The sequence below is a fragment of the Dermacentor andersoni genome, chromosome 5, assembly GCF_023375885.2.
Source record: "Dermacentor andersoni chromosome 5, qqDerAnde1_hic_scaffold, whole genome shotgun sequence".
NCBI classification, from domain to species: Eukaryota; Metazoa; Arthropoda; class Arachnida; order Ixodida; family Ixodidae; genus Dermacentor; species Dermacentor andersoni.
This window is the reverse complement of record NC_092818.1, coordinates 155,457,192-155,477,825: the sequence shown is the minus strand read 5'-3', so window position 1 is coordinate 155,477,825 and position 20,634 is coordinate 155,457,192. Positions and strand designations below refer to the sequence as shown.

At 46.7% G+C, this 20,634-nt stretch overlaps 1 protein-coding gene across 2 annotated transcripts in view; it reads left to right on the top strand.

The window, feature by feature from the left end:
* Positions 1 to 20,634, top strand: part of LOC126531431 (uncharacterized) — a 146,503-nt gene that overhangs the window by 38,580 nt on the left and 87,289 nt on the right. For both annotated transcript variants that reach the window (XM_055071164.2, XM_055071163.2), the window contains exon 3: positions 33 to 67. In XM_055071164.2, coding sequence (XP_054927139.2) covers positions 33 to 67 — 35 coding nt within the window. The remainder of the gene's footprint in view (positions 1 to 32; positions 68 to 20,634) is intronic.

The window sequence follows — 20,634 nt, the reverse complement described above, 5'->3', positions numbered from 1 at the left end:
CACACATGAAGGTCTTATTTTGATTTCTTCAGATTTCACCGGGATGTTGACTGCAGCAGCAGAGATGGTGAGTTTTACCGAACCATCTGTGTCGACATGTTGTCGGAATCTGTGCACGTTCTGAATGTGTTCCAAGGTTGCTTGTTTTAAAGCTTGCGACGGCGCTCCAGCTTCCTTTCTGATGCCAGAAATTGTCAATTGCACTTGCGGCCGGTGCAGACACCACAATTATTGTAAGACCTCCGTGCTACTTGCCGCCGGAATTTACGCCTGCTACACGATTATCACGCCCTTTGTTAAAATTCGATGCAGCTGAAAGGACACTGTATTTGTGACATGAAGTCACACAACAACGACAACAGGAGGAAGAGGAGGAGGAGGAGGAGGAGGAGGAGGAAAAGAAGGAAGGAAAGGTAGGAAGGTCAAACAGACGCACGCCCGGTTTGCTACCGTACACAGGGACAGGGGTATAAGGGAAGAAAAGAAAGGAGAGTGACGGAAGGAGGTACTATCAGTGTGAATACGTGCGGTTGTCCATAACTTCACGCCTGTAATCGGTCACTGAGGCCAGTCGATTTCATGAAACGTAGCAGTGCCTGCGTCGCCTTCTAAGCCTGCGACGCGAGGGGCCATGGTCCGAGAATGTGTCTCTGGAAATGGTCTGCTATCTAATCGGTTTAACAAAACACAACACGCGCAAAATTACAAAACCACAACACGTGCTCGATCATCTCTTCACATTTGCACGAGTCACAGGTCGGTGTGTCGGACATTCGAATAAGGAGTGAGTAGGCTTTCGTAAAAACCACCCTCACAAGAGGCGGCACAGTAAAGTTGCATCACGGCGGGAGAAGTTCGATGGAATCTGCAGCTTCAATTTAGGATCCAGCCGGTGGAGACGGGAGTTGTAGAAAATCGGTGTGTTCCACAATGTTTCAGTCTTGGATTGAGCAAATAAGCGAAGAGCCCTCGTAGCGTCTCTCCTGGATTAGGCATAGGAAGTGTCAAGGTTTCTTTGTGGACTGACCGGGCGGCATCATCAGCAAGGTAATTTCCGACGATACCACAGTACTCCGGAAGCCAATGGAAGATGATGTCATGTTCGTTTATAGGGGCTTGGTGGAGAACCTCTATGGTCTCAAACACCAGTTCATGGGTTTTGCGTCGTAAGGCTGACTGCTGGCTCTGAAGGGCTGCCTTGGAGTCACGGAAAACGACCCACTTTCGACGTTTGGCTTATGCGACGTAATTAACAGCGCTACTTAGAGCGGCAAGGTTTGTTGTCGTAGAGGTTATTATAGGGCACTTTGAACGTTATTGTGACTTGTAAGGCCGGGACGATGACAGTGCCTGTGGAGCTGGCAGCTGAGACAGATCTATTGCTGTAAATGTCCCTTCTTTGTTCATGTGCTTGGTTCAGTAAAGACAGTGTGAACTGACGTAGAGCCACTCTTGAATGACGCGTCTTCTTCGTTATTCTCGGAATCATGAGGCGTACTTTTATTTGTCGTAGGAACAACAGAGGTAACAGTGGTTTTGCTGTTGGTGTAAAGCCCGATGGACGGTAGCTTTGATGTGTCGCAACAAATTTGGAAAATGTGGCTTGAGGTCTTTGTGCTGGCATAGGAGCAATATACCGACTGGGTACGCGACAGAGATGTCGAATGTGTGCTCTAAGGTTGTCAATCGTTAGAAATGTTGGAACCAAGTTATCTCTAGCAATCAGAATTCTTGCTGATATCACAGAGTCGAGGCGCATCGTGGTAGTTCCAAGACATGTCCGTATAGTCTGGCCTTGCAAACTTTAGAGCGCACGAATGTTCGTTTTACATGTGTTCGCCAAAAGCGGCAAGCTGTACCGTAAAAAGCCCCAAAACAGTGATCTATAAAGCTACAGAATGGACCGCACCAACGTGCCCCAGGTTTTTTCGCACAGGGACCTCCTTATCCGTGCGATCGAAATTAGTCTCCGTTTCAGGTGGTTCCAGTTGGGGCACCATGAAAGGTTACTGTCAATAATCACACCTTAGTAGCGGTGAGACTTAGGTGTGCACGTAAACGCGATTAACGCGCATTTTTCGATGGACACACTAAGGCCTTGTTTGCGGAGATACGAACAAGTTCGGCTGGCGGCCCGCTGAATTCTTGCGCGCACGATTCACCGCAGTAGACAAAAGACAAATATCATCAGCGTATTTTGATAGGGGAATTGCAGCGTACAGTGATAGGGGAATTGCCTTGGGTAATATTTCAGCAAGGCCAACCACAGTAAGCTAAAGAGAATAGGGCTCAATATTCCACCCTGTGGGACGCTACCATGACAACAACAAAATGCTAAAGAGATGGTTAGCTATGGCTAGGAGACAGTGTTTTTATTCAACACCGCGAAACTGATACAATACTAATACAAACGATACAAAACAGATAAATGGAACAGTGTATACACACTGACGACGCACAAATACTGCCACACTGTGCATTGCTCTGGGACATGAGTGCATCGCACATGAAACTTTCCGCTCAGGCGAGTAGTTTAGCGACCACATAACGAATTAATTTTTTAGCCCGCACATCTGTGCAATTATTACGTAGGGTGTTGATAAAGGTGCACCCGACAATTCTGCGGCACTAAACATCTGGTAAATCGGGTACATGAGTTCGGGCTGCTGATTACCCGAGCATTCTTTACCATTTACTCCCAAACAAGCCGGCGGAAGCAGAGGAGTCTTCATACATATATGACACCACCACCTGGCACCTGGCACCCGGGGCCCACAGCCCCCCTCCCCCGTTACTACGCCACTGTACACAACGTCAATTGCATTGCACAGTGAAGCACGTGTTCTATGTAAAAAAATAAATGAAATCAATGCAAGTAAACGTAAGAAATGTAATTAAAAGGTAGATATGGACGACTTCAATGCAAAAGTGCGGAAAAAGCAGGCTGGTGATCAAGCAATTGGCAACTATGGCGTCGATTCTAGGAATGCTAGAGGAGAGATGCTGGTAGAATTCGCAGAAAGGAATAAGCTTCGAATAATGAGCACCTTTTTCAGGAAGCCTAGCAACAGAAAGTGAACCTGGAAAAGCCCTAATGGTGAAACAAGAAATGAAATTGGCTTCATACTTTCTGCTCATCCCAGCATAGTGCAGGATGTAGAAGTGATAAGTAGGGCAGAGTGCAGTGATCATAGGTTAGTGAGGTCTAGGATTCACCTCAGTGTGAAGAGAAGACCAGTAAAATTGGTCAAGAACAAAAAGGCCAACCGAGACGCAGTAAGAGTAAAAGCAGACCAATTCACGCTAGTATTTACAAATATGCAGCCTTAGAACAGAGAGATGAAGATGACATAGAGGTAATGAATGAAACCGCCACTATAGGCTGGTTTCGGAGGGAGCAAGTAAAGTGGGAGGTAAGCCACCAAAGCAACCAGTAAGTAAGCTTTCCCAAGTAACAAAGGACGTCATAAAGAAACGACCCAAAATGAAAGTGTCCAACTCAAGAGATGAGTTAGGATTGTCGGAACTGTCAAAACTGGTCAACAAGGCGAAAATAAGTGATATTCGAAACTATAACATGAGAAAGACTGAAGAAGCCGTAAAAAATGGACACCGCCTGAAATCAGTGAGAAAGAAACTTGGCATAGTACCAACCAAGATGTATGCACTAGAAGATAAGCAGGGTAATATCATCAGCAATCTCGAAGATATAGTAAAAGCAGCGGAAGAATTCTATACTCACCTGTACAGTACCCAGAGAAGTCAGGATACCTCAATTAGAAACAGTAATGAACAGGATCTAGAAACTCCTCCTATAACTAGCGATCAGGTCCGAAGGGCCTTGCAAGACATGAAACGAGGAAGAGCGGCAGGAGAAGATGGAATAACAGTCGATTTAATCAAAGATGCAGGAGACATAATGTTTGGAAAACTGGCGGCTCTCCATACGAAGTGTCTATCGACTGCAAGGGTCCCAAAAAACTGGAAGAATGCAAACATTATACTAACCCACAAAAAGGGCGACGTTAAGGTATTGAAAAGGTATAGGCCCATTAGCTTACTCCCAGTATTACATCAATTATTTATCAAAATAATCTCCAATAGAATAAGGGCAACACTGGACTTTAGTCAACCAAGGGAACAGGCTGGCTTCAGGAAGGGATACTCTACAATTGACCACATTCATGGCATTAATCAGGTTATCAAGAAATCCGCAGAGTATAATAAGCCTCTCTATATGGCTTTCATAGATTACGAAAATGCATTTGATTCAGTAGAGATATCAAATGTCATAACGGCATTACGTAATCAAGGTGTACAGAACGCTTACGTAAATACCTTGGAAAATATCTGCAGAGGTTGTACAGCTACCTTAATTCTTTACAAGAAAAGCAGGAAGATACCTATAAAAAAATGGGTCAGACAAGGAGACACAATCTCTCCAATATTACTCACTGCGTGCTTGGAAGAAGTATTCAAGCTATTAAACTGGGAAGGATTAGGAGTAAAGATCAACGGCGAATATCTCAGCAACCTTCGGTTTGCCGATGGCATTGTTCTATTCAGCAACAATGCAGACGAGTTACAACAAATGATTGAGCACCTTAACAGTGAGAGTGTAAGAGCGGGATTGAAGATTAATATGCAGACGACAAATATAATGATAAATAGCCGGGCAAATGAACAAGAGTTCAGGATCGCCAGTCGGCCTCTAGAGTCTTCCCTTCTCATGATCAGGAAACCCTGATCATGAGAAGGGAATTCACAGAATAAAGATGGGTTGGATCGCATACGGCAGACATTGCCAGCTCCTGACTGGAAGCTTACCATTATTATTGAAAATGAAGGTGTACAATCAGTTCATTTTACCAGTGCTGACATATGGGGCAGGGACTTGGAGACTGACAAAGAAGCTTGAGAACTAGTTAAGGACCGTGCAAAGAGCGATGGAACGAATATTGCTAGGCATAACGTTAAGAAACAGAAAGAGAGCGGTTTGGATCAGAGCGCAAATTGGTATAGACGATATTCTAATTGACATAAAGAGAAAAAAATGGAGCTGAGCAGGTCATGTAATGCGCAGACTAGATAACCGTTGGACTATTAGGGTAACAGAATGGGTACCAAGAGAAGGGAAGCGCAGTATAGGACAACAGAAGACTAGGTGGAGCGATGAAATGAGGAAATTCGCGGGCGCTAGTTGGAATTGGTTGGCGCAGGACAGGGGTAATTGGAGATCGCAGGGAGAGGCCTTCGTCCTGCAGTGGACATAAAGCAGGCTGCTGCTGCTGCTGCTGCTGCTGCTGCTGATGATGATGATGATGATTATGAAGATGATGATGATGATGATCTGTTGTTCTAGTCATGAATCGCATTTCCCACACATGCCGGTTCAGAGCGCCGAGAGTAGAACCAAACGCGTAAGCGAGAGGGAAACAAAATTCTAAAAAAAAAAAAAAAAAATCAGTTTTCGGGTTTTATGTGCCAGTAGCGGATTCTGATTATGAGGCACGCTCCAGTGTGGAATTCTGGATCGACACTGCGGCGGCGAAGAGACTATCGAACACGTGCTTTGCCACTGTCCTCGATACAGCGCGCACCGGCTGTCACTATAGCGACCGCGTTGGCACGCCTTGACGACAGGCCACTTTCAGAACAGTCAGTTTTGGAATGCCGACATGAACTGTCGTCGCAGCAAAAGTCGGTCAAGGCTCTGTTGACTTTTCTACGTGACAGTGGCCTATTAGAAAGACTATAATGACCCCATTTCGTCCCTTTTCATATTTTTTTTCTCACGCTTTCATTTTTGTCACGCTCTTCTTTCCGTCTTTTCTTCCCCTTTCCCTTCCCCTAGTGCAGGGTAGCAAACCGGACGTTTTAAGTCTGGTTAACCTCCCTGCCTTCCTCTCATTTGCATCTCTCTCTCCCCGGATCGATTTTGACCACCTGTGGTTCTGTAACGCATATCCAAGTCTAAATAAAGGAAAGTTTTTGCGTTCCGCCCCCATCGTATTTCAGTAGCCGCGGCCAGGACCAAAGCTGCTAGTCAGCAGCGCAACGCCGTAGCCACTAAGCTACTTTGACGGGTCCAAATTCTGACGTGGTGGCTGCCCATTTCTGCGGCGAAGGGTGGACGGCCTGTTTGAATTCTTCATACAGGTGTCTGAGGCCGCAGAAGCTCGGCAATAGGGTGGGGTGAGATCTAAAGATATTGACTGTCTCACACGGTCCAATGCGAGGCGTGCCTTTTCTTTACGCACTATACCGGAACGTAAGCGGCATACGGAGTGTTTGCGCATAAGTTTAGAAATCGAGGCCGCTTGGTGAGTCATTTTTTTATTTATTTAAAAAGACCTTACAGACCCCCGTAGGAGCCTGACGTAAGGGGGGCATAAACGGAAACAGTACTGTAAGAGCTAGTAAACATATGGAGCAAGTGGCACTTATACATTTCTAATACAGAGAATTCAAACACAAGGGATACAGCATACTTTCAAGAGGTAACTGATGCGCAGTACAAACCAGAATGCAACTGAGAAATAACAATGAAAATAATTAAGTCGGTGAACAAATTAAAAGGGCGTGATAGAACGATAACTGCTGACTTGGTTGCGGAAGGAATCATGGTTTGTTAAGGAAGCGATATTATCGGGCAAATCGTTCCACAGAGAAACGGCACGTAGAAGCGCAGAGCTTTTGAAGGTTAATGTGTGATCGAAAATGCGCGAGTAACTGAAATTGTTATGGAGCCGTTTTGACATGCGCAAATGCCTTTCGAGAGGTAGTGGAGACCGCCTATTACCATAAAAGTACTTGTCTAACAGAGAAGTGCGATGCAACGGCGAGTTTCAAGTGAAATGATGTCATTATTCTGTTTAATCTCAGTTACGCTATGAGAACAGTTATAATCGCAAGAAATAAAACGTGTTGCTCGATCTGTTCTGTACGGCTTCTATCATAGTGATTAGATATTTTTCATGGGGCAACCACACAGGGCTTGCAAATTCTAGTAGAGGCCTGACAAATTTTGCATATGCAAGCTTCCGAATGCTGGTTGGGGCGTTATTAAAGTTTCTTCGTAAATAGTCCAAAGTTCGTGAGGCTTTGGCGCAATATACGCGGAAATAAAACAGTGCAATATACGCAGAAGAGATCAGGACAAAACCTAAGCGCTTGTGTACTGTTTCGTCTTGCCGTTTGTCCTGTGCATTGTGCTGCTTTATCCTTATTCGTATGCCCCTTGCGTGAGCGCCGCCTTTTTTTCCATCTTTCGCTTTTCCGTTATACGTGGCCTTGAGTGGGGTAGCAAGCCAGGCGTTTCCTCTCAGGGCAAGCTACCTATATTTTTCATCTCATATGTATAACTGATGTTTCAGCGACCACTTTCAACAATTTTTAAGGCTTGCCTGTGGCAGATAGCACAATTATAGTTCATGAGCTGTCCTACTCGAAGAGGCGGACATTACTCGCAAAAAAAAATTGAGATGTAAAATTGTCTAATTAACCAACATCACGAATTACCTTTAAAGCTAATTACACTATGGCTCGCGTTGCGATTTACAAATTCTAGCCATGGAGTTCGGAAGGCAGATGCACTTGGAACAAATTCTCTGGATGACACCAATTTCGAGATAATAATGCCCAAACTTTGCAGATAAATGCATTCGCGTTCCAGGTACATTTGTCCTTGAGTGCATAAAATGACGTTGTGGTAATATATATATATATATATATATATATATATATATATATATATATATATATATATATATATATATATATATCATCATCAGCCTAGCTACGTCCACTGCAGGGCAAAGGCCTCTCCCATACTTCTCCAACTACCCCGGTCATGTACTAATTGTGGCCATGTTGTCCCTGCAAACGTCTTAATGTCATCCGCCCACCTAACTTTCTGCCGCCCCCTACTACGCTTCCCTTCCCTTGGAATCCAGTCCGTAACCCTTAATGACCATCGGTTATCTTCGCTCCTCATTACATGTCCGGCCCATGCCCATTTCTTTTTCTTGATTTCAACTAAGATGTCATTTACCCGCGTTTGTTCCCTCACCCAATCTACTCTTTTCTTATCCCTTAACGTTACACCTATCATTCTTTTTTCCATAGCTCGTGGCGTCGTCCTCAATTTCAGCAGAACCCTTTTCGTAAGTCTCCAGGTTTCTGCCCCGTAGGTGAGTACTGGTAAGACACAGCTGTTATACACTTTCCTCTTGAGGGATAGTGGCAACTTGCTGTTCATGATTTGAGAATGCCTGCCAAACGCACCCCAGCCCATTCTTATTCTTCTGGTTATTTCAGTCTCATGATCCGGATCCGTGGTCACTACCTGCCCTAAGTAGATGTATTCCCTTACCACTTCCAGTGCCTCGCTACCTATCGTAAACTGCTGTTCTCTTCCGAGACTGTTAAACATTACTTTAGCTTTCTGTAGATTAATTTTCAGACCCACCCTTCTGCTTTGCCTCTCCAGGTCAGTGAGCATGCATTGCAATTGGTCTCCTGAGTTACTAAGCAAGGCAATATCATCAGCGAATCGCAAGTTGCTAAGGTATTCTCCATCAACTTTAATCCCCAATTCTTCCCACTCCAGGTCTCTGAATACCTCCTGTAAACATGCTGTGAATAGCATTGGAGATATCGTATCTCCCTGTCTGACGCCTTTCTTTATTGGGATTTTGTTGCTTTCTTTGTGGAGGATTACGGTGGCTGTGGAGCCGCTTTAGATAGCTTCCAGTATCTTTACATATGGCTCATCTACACCCTGATTCCGTAGTACCTTCATGACTGCTGAGGTTTCGACTGAATCAAATGCTTTTTCGTAATCAATGAAGGCTATATATAAGGGTTGGTTATATTCCGCACTTTTCTCTATCACCTGATTGATAGTGTGAATATGGTCTATCGTTGAGTAGCCTTTGCGGAATCCTGCCTGGTCCTTTGGTTGACAGAAATCTAAGGTATTCCTGATTCTATTTGCGATTACCTTAGTAAATACTTTGTAGGCAACGGACAGTAAGCTGATCGCTCTATAATTTTTCAAGTCTTTGGCGTCCCCTTTCTTATGGATTAGGATCATGTTAGCGTTCTTCCAAGATTCCGGTACGTTCGAGGTCATGAGGCATTGTGTATATAGGGCGGCCAATCTTTCTAGGACAGTGTTCCCACCATCCTTCAACAAATCTGCTGTTACCTGATCCTCCCCAGCTGCCTTCCCCCTTTGCATAGCTCCCAGGGCGTTCTTTACCTCTTCCGGTGTTACTTGTGGGATTTCAAGTTCCTCTAGCCTATTCTCTTTCACCTTATCGTCGTGGGTGTTACTGGTACTGTATAAATCTCTATAAAACTCTTCAGCCACTTGAACTATCTCATCCATATTAGTAACGATATTGCCGGCTTTGTCTCTTACCGCACACATCTGATTCTTACCTATTCCTAGTTTCTTCTTAACTGCTTTTAGGCTTCCTCCGTTCCTGAGAGCCTGTTCAATTCTATCCATATTATAGTTCCTTTAGTCCGCTGTCTTACGCTTGTTGATTAACTTAGAATGTTCTGTCAGTTCTATTCTAGCTGTAGGGTTAGAGGCTTTCATACATTGGCGTTTCTTGATCAGATCTTTCGTCTCCTGCGATAGCTTACTGGTTTCCTGTTTAACGGCGTTACACCGACTTCTATTGCGCACTCCTTAATGATGCCCATAAGATTGTCGTTCATTGCTTCAACACTATGGTCCTCTTCCTGGGTTAATGCTGGATACCTGTTCTGTAGCTTGATCCGGAATTCCTCTAGTTTCCCTCTTACCGCTAACACATTGATTGGCTTATGTACCAGTTTCTTCCGTTCCCTCCTCAAGTCAAGGCTAATTCGAGTACTTACCATCCTATGGTCACTGCAGCGCTCCTTGCCGAGCACGTCTACATCTTGTATGATGCCAGGGTTCGCGCAGAGTATGAAGTCGATTTCATTTCTAGTCTCACCATTCGGGCTCCTCCACGTCTACTTTCGGCCAACCCGCTTGCGGAAAAAGGTATTCATTATCCGCATATTATTCTGTTCTGCAAACTCTACTAATAGCTCTCCTCTGCTATTCCTAGAGCCTATGCCATATTCCCCCACTGATTTGTCTCCGGCCTGCTTCTTGCCTACCCTGGCATTGAAATCGCCCATCAGTATACTGTATTTTGTTTTGACTTTACCCATCGCCGATTCCACGTCTTCATAGAAGCTTTCGACTTCTTGGTCATCATGACTAGATGTAGGGGCGTAGACCTGTACAACCTTCATTTTGTACCTCTTATTAAGTTTCACAACAAGACATGCCACCCTCTCGTTAATGCTATAGAATTCCTGTATGTTACCAGCTATGCTCTTATTAATCAGGAATCCGACTCCTAGTTCTCGTCTCTCTGCTAAGCCCCGGTAGCACAGGACGTGCCCGCTTTTTAGCACTGTATATGCTTCTTTCAGCCTCCTAACTTCATTGAGCCCGATTATCTCCCATTTACTGCCGTCTAGTTCCTCCAATAGCACTGCTAGACTCGCCTCACTAGATAACGTTCTAGCGTTAAACGTTGCCAGGTTCATATTCCAATGGCGGCCTGTCCGCCATTATATATATATATATATAGCCGCTCAAGCCTCGAGCTTACGGATCATCATCTCCTGGCAGGAGCGGCGCACTCAGCTTCTTCACAAGGCGATGATATTCTTCGCTATGTTTACTTACCCCCCGAAAGCAGCCATCCTGGCGACTTAGGGACAGGACACGACAGCAAGGTAGGTCACATTATGACTTTAAGTGGTCTATCTGCATGGTCTCATGCCCTCGGCGTCGTTGATCGGAAGGCGGCTCGATGACGTAATTCACTGGTAAGGGCCGTAATACTTCGAAAGAAGTTTCGCTGACTGACCGGGGCTGGCTGTCGGGATACAGAGCCACGCAAGTGAGTCGGCGGTGTACAATATTGCTGATTTCGACACATCGCGATGGTGTTTCTGACGTTGCTGATAAGCAGTGGTGAGGGAGCAGGCTATGTAACGACACTCTTCAGTGCACTTAGCGACTTGGGAAACTGTGGGTAGTACGGAAGCATGGTGTCTAGCGGGCACGAAGACGCGTGCCGGTAAAGTAAGAAGTACGGAGAGAATAGCGGTACTGTGGGCGTACGTCACAAATGCAAGAACACGGTCCCAGTTTGAGTGGCGGAAGCGACGTGCGTTGTCAGCATATCACCCAATGTTCTATTAAATTTTTCTATTTCTGTCAAACCATTCATCTGGGGATGGTAGGCAGTGGTCGTTCAGTGGTGGTTCGGACACTGTCGAATTGTGTTGAGAGTGTCCGACAGAAAGACACGTCCTCGGTCGCTAAGCAGTTCATGTGGTGCACAATACCGTGGAATGATGTGTTCTAAGATCAAACAGGCGACGTCACTTATAGATATAGATGGCAACGGCGAACTCTGATTATCGAGTGAAATGATCAATGGTAACGATTATCCAGCGGTTGCTAGAAAGAGTGATGAGCAGAGGTCCGTACAAATCGACGCCGACGTGGTCAAAAGGGCGTGCAGGACAAGGCTACGGCTTTAGTGGAGCGGTTGAACGGCAGGGAGGCTTCATACGACGCTGGCAAGCGAGACAAGAAGGGACGTAGCGGCGAACGAAGCGGTACATTCCGCGCCAAGAGTAGCGCAGGCGAAGGCGTGTGTAAGTTTTCAATACTCCGACATGTGCGCAAGGTTGGTCAGCTTGTAAGGCCGCGCATATGTCTGAGCGTAGACGGCGGGAAGTAGCTAAGAGCCTCTTGCCTCTTTCGGAAAGATATAGCGATGATATAGCAAACCGTCTCGAAGAATGAAGTGCTGTGCTTGCCGGCGCATTTCCCACGAGACGGGACGCAACGTGGGTTGAATCAACAAGTCGATAAGGGAAGCAAGCCAGGGGTCCTTTCTTTGTTCCAGAAGCATGTTGGCGATGGCTAAGGAGGACACGTCGTAGGTGAACACAGACAAATGTCACAACACCAGGTGGGAGAGGTGTGCGGGACAGAGCGTCTGCATCAGAATACTTTCGTCCCGATCGGTAAGTGACGAGAATGTCGCACTTCTGGAGTCGTAATACTCAACTGGCGAGTCGATCAGATGGCTCTTTCAAAGAGGAGAGCCAGCATAACGCATTATGGTTGAAACCACATCAAATGGGCGTCCGTAAAGGTAAAGCCTAAAACTTCCTGTGGCCCATATGATGGCAAGGCTATATTTCTCCGTGACTGAATAGTTGGCTTCGGCTTTAGTGAGTGCAGGCTGGCGTAAGGAACGACGTATTCGTCAAATCCAGGTTTACACTGGGTACGTACAGTGCCGAGGCCGACCCCAGTAGCGTCTGCGTTAACATTAGTCGGGGCGAATGGGTCGAAATGTCGCAGGATAGGAGGTGACGTAATTAGGTAGTGGAGTGTAGTGAAGGCATCGTCGCATGCTGGTTGCCATGCCAAAAGGTCGCGGCTGCTGCGGAGAAGGTCAGTCAAATGTGCTATTGTGGAGGCAACGTTACGTATGAAACGACGAAAATATGAACGAATGCCGTGGAAGTTGCGAAGTCAGTTCGTTGTTTTTGGTTTAGGAAACTCTGAAACGACTCGTAGTTTTGTTGTATCTGGAAGGATTGGATATGACCAAGAATAAGCAACTTCCGGGCAGGAAAGTAACATTTCATTAAATTTATTTGTAGGCCAACGGAACAGAGGCAAATGAGGAGAGTTTCTAGGCGCGGGAGATGCGTATCATTCATGTGAAAAAATTACAATGTGGTCCATGTAACATAGGCAAGTCTGCCACTTGAGGCCGTGCAAGGATGTTATCGATCGTGCGCTCAAGTGTGGCAGGCGCGTTGCAAAAGCAGAATGGCATCACATTGAATTATATCACTTGCCAAGGTTGAGGACTGGGCGTGTTGGTATAGCATATTAGAGGCTCGATTGCACAATCAGGCCTCTAATAAAAAAATTATATCAGCCATCGGGACTTGCTAGTAGCCGGAGCGTAGGTCTCACGAACAAAAGAATTCGGCCTCTTATAATCAATCCAGGGCAATGATAGACGAGGCACCTGATAGGCGCTCATGCGCATGATCTTGTTCAACCGGCGGTATTCAACACAGAACCTTATTGAGCCATTTCTTTAAGAGAACAAACGGTGAGACCCTTGGGCTGTTTGAGGGCTGTATGACGCCACGCTGAAGCATGTCATCAACTTGTTCTGTCATGATGTAGCGTTCAGGGGCTGACACACGATATGGGCGCTGACGTAAAGGAACGTGGAGATCAGTCTCGATGTGGTGAGCCACGGTTGTAATACGGCCCAAAGGAGGTTGTACGTAATGGAAGCTGGCACGAAAGGGTTCAAGTAAGGAGATGAGCTGTACACGTTGCTGCTGTGTTAGATGACTGTCGACGCATTAAGGGAGGGTGTCGGTAAAGGATGGTCGTGAGGGTAGAACGGAACCCTCAATATCGTCATTCTGAAGAGAAGACGGTTGATCAGGAACGACATATGTGGAAAAAAGGATCGAGTATGCCAACACTGCCAAACCTCTCGCCCTGCAGTAAAGTCGAGAGGCAGGGAAACGGATTGGAAACGTAGATGGCACTGGAAGTATCGTCAATTGCCAGTACGGCGAAAGGAACCAGAAAGCACTTGTAACGGGTAGCGGTTTCAGAAGGAGGAAAAAGTATGTTTGAGTCGATAGGGACGTCACAAGAAAGAGATAGCAGAGCGGATGAGAACGGGGCTATCGCAGTGTCAGGGGCAACATACACCTTTGCACTGAGAGGTGAGTCGACGAAAGCTAAGTCGCACAACGGCGAAAGTGGTGAACGTAAAGGTAGTATAAGCCCAGCATGATGTAGTGGCAGCATTGGGACAGCACAATGAACTCGATGGTGGACAAAACATATTGAATAAAGACGCGTGCTGCGCACGCCTCGAAATGCTGGATTCGTTGAGAGATCGAAGCGCTCAATGTAAGGTTAGAAAGCGGCGTCGTTACTTTTCGGAGTTCACGGGAAAGTTTCTCACACATTATAGACACTGCTGCTCCCGTGTCAAGAACACACATTTTACGCAGACGGCAACAACATTGGAGGAGTACAAGCGAGGTCTTGAGAGAGAGAGAGTGAGAGATTGAAAGCAGAGAAATTCAGGGAGGTTAACAAGAGTTAAAGCCTCCGGTTTGCTACAATGCACTAGGGGAAGGGAAATGGGAAGAAGAGTTCAAAAGCTCTGCAGTTCTTGCCCCTGGAATTGCGGCTTCTAGCTTCCCTCAGGGACAGGCTCAGCTCCTCACAGGAGTGGTGAAAGGGTGCAGCGATGTGGTTAAGGTGACCGGCGTGCTTTGAACTCATGGCGAGTCCAAGCAAAGGAGTACGAAGAAGGACTAGATGAAGTAGTTTGCTGTTTTTATCCAAAGCCATATTTATTTCCGCATACTTCCTTACGAGAGATAAATCCATACCCGCGGCAAAACCACACTGGCCTGGGATACCATACGAGTAGCATATGGGGCGATTGTCAGGGGCGCGTTGTGGGATTTGAAAACGTAGTGCCGGTCGTGAAGGACTGATAGCCTGGTGCACAAGTTAAGGAGACTCAAGAAACGTGCGTACTCGCACGTAGGAGTTGGTGATGGGTAGAGGCTAAGGTATGACTACGGCTTCGGCTTAGGTGAGTGGAGGCCAGGGCGTGACCCCGAATCCCGCGTAGGTGAGCGGAGCTGTATTGCAGGAGCTGTGGGTAGCACCTCAGGAACTTGTTCTTGAACGACGCGCTGTATGGAGGGCGGCAGCTTAGACGACGCAGCACCAAGGGTACGAGGTTCAACGGACAGCTGGCGCGCAAGCTCCTCCCGCACGAGCTGCTTAATATCATTAACAGAGAGTTGTCACCTGCGAGGCAATCAGTTGTTAAGGCCTAAATAGTTCTTTTTTCAGACACGGAGACGCTGCGAGTGGACTCACGTTGCTTTTGCAGCTCGTCAAAGCTCTGACACAGTTGAATGACGTCGGCTACCGTGTGCGGGTCCTTGGCGAGAAGCGTCTAAAATGGATCGTTCATGGCGCCATTCAAGATGTGTTTCATCTTGCTGGCCTCTGTCATGGAGGAATTGACACGCTTGCCAAGGCCGACCACATCTTCAATGTAGCTAGTGTAGGTCTCGTCGCATTGTTGAGCTCGTCCTCGCAAGCGATCTTCGGCACGCAACTTGCGATCGGCTGGACGACAGAATTGTTCCATGAGTTTCGTTCTGAAGGCCAACCAGGTGGTAAGGTCAGCCTCGTGGTTGCAGAACCACTGATTGGCGATGTCAGTCAAGTAAAGTATGACGTTACTGAGCTTATGCGCGTCATTCAATTTGTTGTGCTTGTTCCCCCGGTCGTATGATTCAAGCCTGTTCGCTACGTCCTGGCTGTCGGCTCCGCTGAAGAGTCGCGTTGCAGAACGGTGCCGGAACAGACCCCAGTCGCACCCGTCGTGGTTTCCTAGTGGCTATGGCGTTCGGCAGCTAAGCACGAGGTCGCGGGATCGAATCCCGGCCACAGCGGCCGCATTTAGATGGGGGAGAAATGCGAAAACACGCCTGTACTTAGATCTAGGTGCACGTTAAAGAACCCCAAGTGGTCCGAATTTCCGGAGTTCCCCGCTACGGCGTGCCTCATAATCAGGAAGTGGTTTTGGCAACTAAAACCTCATAATTTAATTTTTCAGAGCGCAGCCGGAGGCTGGGAAGCAACCTGCTGCTCGTAGTTTGTGCTCATGAGAGAAACTGGAGGCAAGGTACGCCTGCGGAGTTCCAGGATTGTAGGAAACCACACACACACACGCACACACACACACAAACGTTTGAAAGGTAGCCTGAAGAATTCCTCTTTACCTACTATATATAAAATATATAAGAAAAGGCAGGTGGGGAACAATCCCATAACGATGGTCTCGAATCCCGCAACATTGATGCCTTTAGGTAGTATGTGTCGGTTTATTGCCCAGTTGCCTTCACCAAAAAAGATCAAGTACTCGTGAACCCTGCTGCAGAAAGGATGTCTCCGCCGCCGAGGTTTGTGAGTGGTGACCCTGGCTAAAACTCCCAAGGTTAGTTCTAGTAGTAAAACATAAATACCCAAGAAAGTGGATGGCAAAACGGCGCCGCTGTAGCTTAATTGGTTACAGCATCGCACGCAAAAGCAATGAAAGTAATGGAAGCCTTTTACATGTGTTTGGAGGGTGACAGATGCATCAGTCAACCCTCGATAGCTTTGTCCCAGGCAGAAGTGTCTTACCTTGTGGATTTTTGTGCAAATCAGTTCATGATCAGCCAGCTTTGCTGCTGCCACGTGCAAATTATTTTCGTTTTCTCGTGCACACTTGAGCGGGTGGTTGTTCTCCTTTCAGCGTAGTTTTCTACTTATTCTATTTCTTTGGAAATAAACTGTTAGTTGCGAGTAGCGCCCGTGTTTGTCATCTCTCTCTTTCTAGTCTACGTCTTTTTCGAGCACTTTTTCGTTAAGAAAGGACAGGCGCTGAAGGTGACTCTTAAAGGTCGGCGAAAACACAATCACATCGTCAAGATAAGAAAGACATGTTGACCACTTCAGGCAGCGTAGAAGAGAGTACACCATGCACTCGAATGTACATGTAACTTGGGCATTGCATAAACCAAAGGGCATGACTTTCAATTGGTAAAGACCGTCTGGTGTAAAAAAGGCGGTCCTCTTACGGTTGATCTCATCTGCGCCAATCTGCGAACAGCACTAACGGAGGTCAATTGATGAAAAATATTGTGATCCGTGTAGACAGTCAATGGCATCATCTATGCGAGGCAGTGGGTACACAACCTTTTTTTTTTGTTGCTGTTATCGTGTTAAGGTGATGGTAGTCAACGCAGCAGCGCCAAGAGTTGTCCAATTTCTTTACCAAAGCGATCGGGGATGCCTACGACCTGCTCGAAGGATAAATAATGTCCTCGTCCATCATCTTGTCGACTTCTTTCAGTACGATGGCCCGCTCCGCTGCTGAGATGCCATAACATCACCTATGAATGAGTCTGTCATCTCTGGTGTTGATGCGATGGGTGACTACAGATGTCTGTCCGAGAGGGCATTCACCCAGGTCAAAAATATCTCTATAAGAAAAGAGAAGGTGACGAAGAGCTTTAGTTCGCTCAGAACGAAGATCAGGAGCAGTAATCTTACAAATGTCCTCAGTCGGCGAAGACGACGAAAGAGCGGACGGCAGAGTCCCGCTGGCTGCTTCAGGGGTCAAGGAAAAAATCTGGAGTTCTTCTATAGGCATAATATGCGCCAAGGCAATACTGTGCGGTAGAACTTGCGTTGAAAATCCAGAATTGTGGAGGGATAGGCGGGTAAAATTCTCGAGGATTCGGATGATGGTATGAGGGAGCGCAATACTGCGCGAGAGAACCCTGCAGTGATGGGGGATACGACGTATTCGCCATCAGGAACTGGAGGGCAAGTGGTCACGTGAACATTTGTAGCGGTCTGCGGAGGCAGACGGGTGAACCCGGCAGAACATAAGCGGTGTGCTGTGGCATCGGCAGAATACGACAGATCCACTTGTACAATACCGTAGGAAGTCAATTTGCGCGGAGTGTTTCGGATATACAGCATGTATATATATATATATATATATATATATATATATATAATTATTCCTACAAGACGACTTGTAGGAAGGCCGATTGTTACATACTTCTGAAAATGACCTGCGCCTCAAGCGTCGCAGTCATCTTTGTGTGTACTAGGCGTCAAGCTTTACGGCCATCATCGCAACACGTGCGTCGGTGAGAACGCATATTGTCACAGTTAACACGCGAGTGCGAGGAAGAGCAAGAAAGTCTGGCTCTCTCGTAATCGACAGTAGATGTAAGCATGAAATGGCAACCGTCAAAGCAGATTGGTTGGAGCTGATACTAGCCACACTCTTAAAATGGTTCGAGTGCATATTCGCAAGGGCACACCCCCCAAACCACACAGCACTACACTGGACCACGCTATACTGTGCTCTGGTCTATACGCGTAGTGCGCGCCGATGGACACGCCACTGGTGGTGGCCTTGCGCAGAACACGCGGGAGAGGAGCCAGGCGCGCACCGTAGTTTGTTGTGTCGTTGATCGTGATTCTCTGTCTTATTCACGTTTTCAGAGCAAAATAGGCAACACCCTTCGCATGTGTGGGGTGGCCAAAGCTTCAAGGAATGTCGAAGAATTGTTGCACGGTGGGGGGCTCAAATGCCGGCGAAAACTTGCCGGCGATACGGTTCTAATCATTCCCCGCAAAGCCTCATCAGCGGGAGCAGCGGGAGCAAAAATGGATCGTCGCTTCGGCGGCAAATTTCTTGTTTTCATCCTTTCCTTTGTCTCGTCGGTGTATTTTTTCACTCGATCATAGTTAGACGGGTAAGCGACGAAGTTCGTCTGCGGTGCAGCATTCGGTTTAAAGGCATTTCGCTAAAGTTCGGAATGCCGTTTGCCGCTTATATTGTTTTCCGCTTCTTTACCGCGTTGCGCTAGCTAGGCAGCACGACTGCACGAGCGCATTGTGTTGTATGTTAAAGCTACTGAAGTTCGCAGGAACTGAAATTGTTTGTTTTATGTGGCCCGGTAAGTCCTCGTAACAGCTGTCGCGCATTTCATGTTTTTACATCTATTTTATGCGTGGCTTCGCACATGTTTAACTGTTGCTAGTTGCTCCATGCATAACTGTTGTTGATTCTTTTGAGCTGCGAGCTTTTCACCCTGCCTCGTATGTAAAGGGTATAAATCACGCTGTGTCTTATCGGAATGATACCAAGCAAGTGCTTCTTTAACAGCTTTATTCATTTCGCCCGAGGGCATCTGAGATATTGGGTTTTTTGGGAAATGTGTTTAGAAAATAGGTAGTTCAGGACGAGAATAGCTAATAGTTGCTGCATATGGTGTTTTTGTTCCATATGGTATTTTTGATTTGTTTGTTTCACAACGTAGTCCCTTCCTGCATGTGAATTTTGTATTCAACTGAATTCTTTCTTATTATACTTACGCTGCGGAGGACTAAACCCGGCCTTCCCGCCAGCGCTCATCTACTTTGACTGGCGCTGCTGTGCCTTTAAATATATCATGTGGCACTTCTCTCTAGTAACATAAAAAAAAGTACTGAAAAGTTAGTCAGACTTTAGCTTTGCGCGTTTCCAAGCAGCTCCCTTGGGGAATTTAAAATTGCAAAAACTGCAGCGGGAACGGCAGTTCATCGGCGTATGCAGCAGAATTGCATCGGTGGTACAGCACTAACACGCGTTTTTATTAACGCCTTCGTTTGGTGACTTCGTTGACTAGTGTACGCGTTTCCACCAATAAATTCGCAATTACTCTTCTTGAGGCGACTTCGACTGCACTTATTCGGTGATGTCTCATGTATTCATCGGCAGAAAAATCGCAACGGCATATGCAGACATCGCACCGTGCGGATTTGTTTTTGATATAAGTCTGCAGTAACGAGGGATGCTTATTATTGAGGTAGAGAAGCAGCATTACGGCAAGGGTAGAATTAAAAAAAAAGAACACGATCGAGAGATGGCATCACTGAACAAAATTCATCGGCTAGTTAACATGAGCTCCACTTCATGTAAATGGGCTTCATGGCGTTTGTGTGCGGGACACACCTGGCACGTATGTGGACCATGTTGTCCCAAACACCGGTAACGTCGTGCTCATACCCGCTCCCACAGAGGTCAGCGTCTTCCCTACAGCTGTCACCGCAGAAGACACAGCCTGGCACCCGAACAAAGGAGAAATCGCAGCCGCCAACTTCAGCCCTCCTTGCTGCCAAGGGTTGTCGTCTGCTACTGCTCCCGCGCGTACTGTTGGAAGCGCCCACTAGGTCGCTATGAGTGGTGCCTCTATAGGCGGTGCACGAGGCGTATATGGATGCTGCCCAGCTAGAAGAAAAGCGCCTGAAGGAGGCGCCACGCAGCATGTGGCGCTCGAGGCGACGCAAGACCCTCGCCGCCAAATTCACGGTCTGCTGGCGTTAAAAAAAAAAAAAAAAAAACACACACACACACACACACACACACACAAAGGAAACATTGCCTCAGCACCAAAACATGACAATAAAGTGTATCGTGCCATGTATCTGGCTTTTGAACGTCGGTATCGGCAATGACATATAAAACTTCAGCGTACTAGAAGTTACAGGTGGAGTGATATTGTGAACAAACTATATAAAGAACTTGGAAGCAATATTTTTTGTAACTTGTTTGGTCATTAACTAGCGTAATCTGGTCCTCTACAAAGGGTTGGGAACCAGAGACCGCATTGTTTGAGGTTATGGCTGGTTGCCCAGATGATCTCATTTTATTCTGGCAACTTGCCCGAATATCGTTTCTGGCGTTTGGCTCAAGGTAACTTGGAGGTCGCCGAAAACGGGAGCTAAAGGCACTTCAGGCTTAAAAGCAAATAGCGGCAAGAGCAGGGTCAAGGGTTTCACTGCTCCGGAGGCTTGTCGCTTGTGGTGACGGTAGCGCGTCAACTGCCCGTGTTCCGAGCTTCTTTGGAAATCAAGCCGGC